At 39.6% G+C, this 4795-nt stretch overlaps 1 protein-coding gene across 4 annotated transcripts in view; it reads left to right on the top strand.

Moving 5' to 3' along the window:
• SEPTIN9 (septin 9) overlaps positions 1 to 2763 on the top strand; it is a 421638-nt gene extending 418875 nt beyond the window's left edge. For all 4 annotated transcript variants that reach the window (XM_040330151.1, XM_040330153.1, XM_040330152.1 and 1 more), the window contains one exon: positions 1722 to 2763. In XM_040330151.1, coding sequence (XP_040186085.1) covers positions 1722 to 1854 — 133 coding nt within the window. In that variant the 3' untranslated portion in view covers positions 1855 to 2763. The remainder of the gene's footprint in view (positions 1 to 1721) is intronic.
• The last annotated feature ends 2032 nt before the right edge of the window (positions 2764 to 4795 follow it).

Here is a 4795-nt window from a genome sequence, read left to right as displayed (position 1 = left end):
GGTAAAGAACTACACCCAGAGTTACTGAGTTCTTCAGTTTTCATTTTGAAGTTCCCCTGGCAATCTCCTTTTCTTGCAGCCAGTAAATATATGTTGGCCCACGTTAGCTTTAGTAGGGAAATTTCCAACACCATAACAGCCATAGCACCAGGACCTTGGGCTGGTGCGATTTCTGGAGAATCTTGACTTTTTAAATAACCATATTGATAATCGCCTTTCTGTTGGGTGCATGGAATGTGGAAATGTTGCTACTTGGGTGACCTTTCCTCACCAAACCTGCTGAAGAAGACAGGAGGCTTTTCTAAAATGTATCAAAGTCTGTGTCAAAACATATTCTTAAGTTTTGGATAAAGCAGGGAAGGACTCTAACCTCCTGTACCGACCATTCCCCTTGATCCAGCATCTGGCGACTTTTCCTCTTCCTCTACAAATATGCAAAGTTTGTTTTGTTTTTATTTTATTTATTTTTTTATTTCAAAGCCGGGCACCCCTTCTATAGACTCCCATGTTAAACGGTAATTTCTCTGTTGACTTTGGGGAGCCGGTACTGGCCGGTTGTAGGTCCCCTGGACCCAGAACTTGGCACACATGTAGCCCCCTTTCTCCTGTTGTCTGGGGGACCTACGGCTGGGGAGCACCAATTTTTCAAAGCCGGGCACCCCTTCCATAGACTCCCATGTTAAACATCAGTCTAGGCATGGGCAGGGTGAAGCATGCAGGTGGATACCCTAGGCTTATGAATGAATGAAAACTTATATAGCGCAGCACATGCAAACTTAATCGCCTCTGGGCGCTTGTTGTTCCTGTCTCCTTTGGTATCAAAAGAGATGAGTCTTGATCTTTCTCCTGAACGTCAAGTGGTTCTCCTCCAACCGAATGCTGGTTGGTAAAGCGTTCCATAGTCTAGGCCCTTGGACCGCGAATCTCCTTTCTCCTTTGGACTTGTATCTGGCAGAACGCGATTGGGATTATGAGCTTTTATTTTTTCACATAGATAATGGGGAGCATTCCCAAAGATACATCTATGCGTTAGACAGAGTGCTTTAAAAGTGATTCTGTCTTTTACTGGTAACCAGTGAAGGGCTCTCAGTGAAGGTGAGATTGATTCCCAAGGTTTTTTCCCCGTCACAAGTCTAGCGGCCGTATTTTGAACGACTTGTAGACGAGCGATTTGGTACTTGGGGAGTCCGAGGTAAAGGGCATTTGCATAGTCCAATCTTGAGTTTACAATAGCTCCCACCACGGCCGCTATGTCTTCCTTGGGAATAAAAGGAGTAAGTCTGCGTAGTAGGCGCAGCAGATGGTGAGATCCGCTGACTACTGACCCTATTTGTGCGTCCAATGTCATGTGAGAGTCAAAGATGACCCCGAGACTCGAGTCAATACGTTTTCCCAGTTTTTTTGTGGTAAAATTGGGTGCCTTGGCTTATATTCGGGTCGGCTTATACTCAAGTATATATGGTAATTGGATCCTGTTCAAATAAATAGGCCCTAGTATATTTATAAATGTGAGTTGGGGACCTTAGATTGTAAGCTCATTGATTGCAGGGAGTGTGTGTGTGTGTGTGTGTGTGTGTGTGTGTGTGTGAGTGTGAGTGTGAGTGTGTGTTTGTTTTTTTTGGAGTTTAGGATGGACATCATTTTGAAATAAGGTCACATTTAAATGAGTCGGTGCAAAGCATCGCTATACTAAACTCTCATTATCTGTTTTTCTCACGCAGGACGCACATGCAGAACATCAAAGACATAACAAGCAGTATTCATTTTGAAGCGTATCGCGTCAAGAGGCTTCAAGAAGGAAACATGCTCTCCAACGGCACATCGGAAAAAGACTACTCTTCCAACGAGATATAATCCTGGGATCGTACACCCTCCATCATGATCATCCTGTCCTTCAGTTTCTATGTGTTCAGCTCCTGTGACATTGTGCGGGAGGAATAGAGGGGAGGAAGTACAGGAAGGTTAGCCCATTAATTTTCAGGGTCTCCAGGTCTGACTGGGCCTTGATCTGCAAGTTTGTGCCATAAAAGGGAGAAGGCGTCATGGCAGTCATTAGACTAAGAGGGGGACAGTAGACATCTGCATTTACTTTTTTTTTTTTCCTACTAGTATGAGCCACTTAACTGCCTTGTTACATTGTGCAGTACCCTTTTCCTTGCTACGGTGAGCTGTATAGAGATATAGCTCATTGTTAAGTACAGCTGGCTCTTATTTTCTGAAACCTTTCTGCAGTTTGCTCTATCATGGTGGAGCTCAGAGCAAAGTATTCCTAGCTAGAATGTCATGTAGTCAAATTTGTTTCATTCTTAAGTGCCGAAAGTCAAGTTAAAGAATGTGAAAGTGCATTTCATCTATGGATTGTGGGCTGAATTGGTATTTATTATTCCTGTGAAAGAAGATAGGAAAACGGATGAGATTGAAAGTGGATTAAGGAAGTTTTATTATTCATTTTAAGAAAAAAAAATGCTTTGTTTTTGAGATTTTCAGAGAACCTTATTTGTCAGTTGTTTCCTTTACCCTTCTGGTTTGATCGCATTCCTTGCAGTTCTTCGTCTCTCATCAAACTGTTGAACTGCCCCATCCCTCCTATTAGACCAAGTTTTCTTTTTGATTAAAATTGTTTACCTTTTTTGTTATTTATCATTTTTTTTTTTTTCCCCCACTTTGATTTTTCAATATTTTTTTCTCTTATTGCCACTATTTTGTAATTTATCACTCATCGTGGCATTGTAGTATTAAAAGTGTCTGTCAGGGAAAATTAAATGTAGTACATCTCTGCAATACATGCACATTTCTCTGTTATCGCTTTAAAAACATTGCAGGTACAGTAAAATACCAGTTGATTCTGAAAAAAAAAAAATCCAGTGAGCTTCTTTCTGTAGCAAGCCGACAACGATGTATTTGCTGCACTGTATTCTAATCAGCCCTGTTGCCCCTCTCAGTTCTCCCCTTGAGCTACAGAACACATCTCCTTTATATTATTATGGAGATAGAGGAGGTGGTGGGAGGTGTTTAGTAGCTCAATCAAAGGGGGCAGAGATGACAGGGCCAACGTTTACCAGGGGATCACTAGATTTCTATCGGAGCAACAGATATTTTTCTATACATGCCACTTTTTAGGCTCCGTGCACACTGAAGCTGATAAACTGCAGTTTATTGGCGTTTTGGCTTTTTTTTTTAAAGTCCATAAACTGAACTCTATGTTAGCCTATGTGCCCATGCACACCTGGGCGTTTTTTAGCGTTAATGAGCTTTGGAGTTTATTGGCTTTTTTTCTGAACGCCCGAAATTTGCGTTCAAAGTGACGTTTTTTGGTGGAAAAAAACGTTCAAAAACGCAAAACGCCGGTGCCGGCGTTTTTGAATCCATTGAGGAAAAAAAAGCTACACTGAAAAACGCTGATTAAAGTTATTGCAAAAACAATAAAAAACGTTAACCCTGCAAAGCTACTGGCGTTTTTTTATAGCTTTTATCAGCTTCAGTGTGCATGGAGCCTTATTCTTCTCTTTTTATTTTTTTAAGGACATAATGGGAAATGTACATATATTACAGATAGGTAGTTTTTTTTTTAAGCCCAGACATGCGCTTTAAATCAAATTTCAATCAATGTTTATTTTTTATTTTTTCCAGTACTAGAAGCAACCAGTCTATGTATTTGACTCAGTGGATGAAAAACTAATGTGCTCCCTTCCAGGCAGGAATAATAAGCGTGTCTGTGTATTTATCATTTTTTTTTTTTTTTTTTTTTTAGAAGTATACCTGTCGTCCTTTCATTTGTAAAGTGTCCTATTATTAATCTCTGATTTACCCTTCTCTAAAAATCCTTCCACTTGCTAAGCTGCGCTCCATTAAAATGTAAAAATAATAATAAAAAAATAAAAAAACATTTACTTGTCGAGTTGCTATGTTTTAGCAAATAAAAAAACTATATCATCCAAAAGATTTATATATATATTTCACATGCTAAGGATTAAGGTATGAAGAGACAGGAAGCTCCATGCACTTGCCAACCTGTCTGTGATGTTTATTGTAATGTCCTTTTTGTTAAGAGGAAACGTTAATGTGTTTTCATTTTTGTAATGCTTGTTTTTTTTTTTTTTTTTTTTTTTTTCTGGCTTAATTTCCCAGATTTCCTAAAGTGGCCTTTTATTTGATTTATATGCATTATGACAAACTAGTCCTTTTTGTATAAATAATAAAGATGTGTTTTAAAATGTATTTCCTAAAATAAATGTTACAAATGCAGATTTCCTAGTTTTTTATTCTGAAAGGGGTTTTTGGCACGATGGGCCCAGTACGGGTTTGGCCCAGAGCAGTCTTTATTAAAGTGTTACTAAACCCAGGAGCCTGCATTTACTATATCTGGGATACCACAGTACACAGAACATGGAAATGCAATTTTTTTAGTGGATCTAATCTGCTAAATCCATTTTCTCATCAGCAGTATATAGCAGTCTTTTTTTTTTTCATTCAAAAGAGCTTTATTGAAAAAAACATCAAGTAAAGACAAATACAGTATTCCGGACCCGCAGTCTTATGACTTCTATCTGTGTCCTGCCGTGCACTGGTTAAAGCTTGTAGGAGTTGTCTTCATTCTGCTCTGACTGTCCTATGAGGCTGCATGACCCCTCCTGACCCTCTGTCAGGACAGTACTGATTGGCCCTGTGCTGATCATGTGCACCCTCCCAAAAAAACTTTCTAGCAATACACACCGAACTGAGCATGTGGTTCCAAGGAGAACGGGAGGACCAGATCAAACCACATTTTAACAGTGCAGAGGATTAACCCCTTTAG

This window comes from Rana temporaria, chromosome 12, assembly GCF_905171775.1.
Source record: "Rana temporaria chromosome 12, aRanTem1.1, whole genome shotgun sequence".
NCBI lineage: Eukaryota > Metazoa > Chordata > Amphibia > Anura > Ranidae > Rana > Rana temporaria.
The sequence above is the reverse complement of the archived record's forward strand: the minus strand, read 5'-3'. Positions and strand labels throughout refer to the sequence as shown.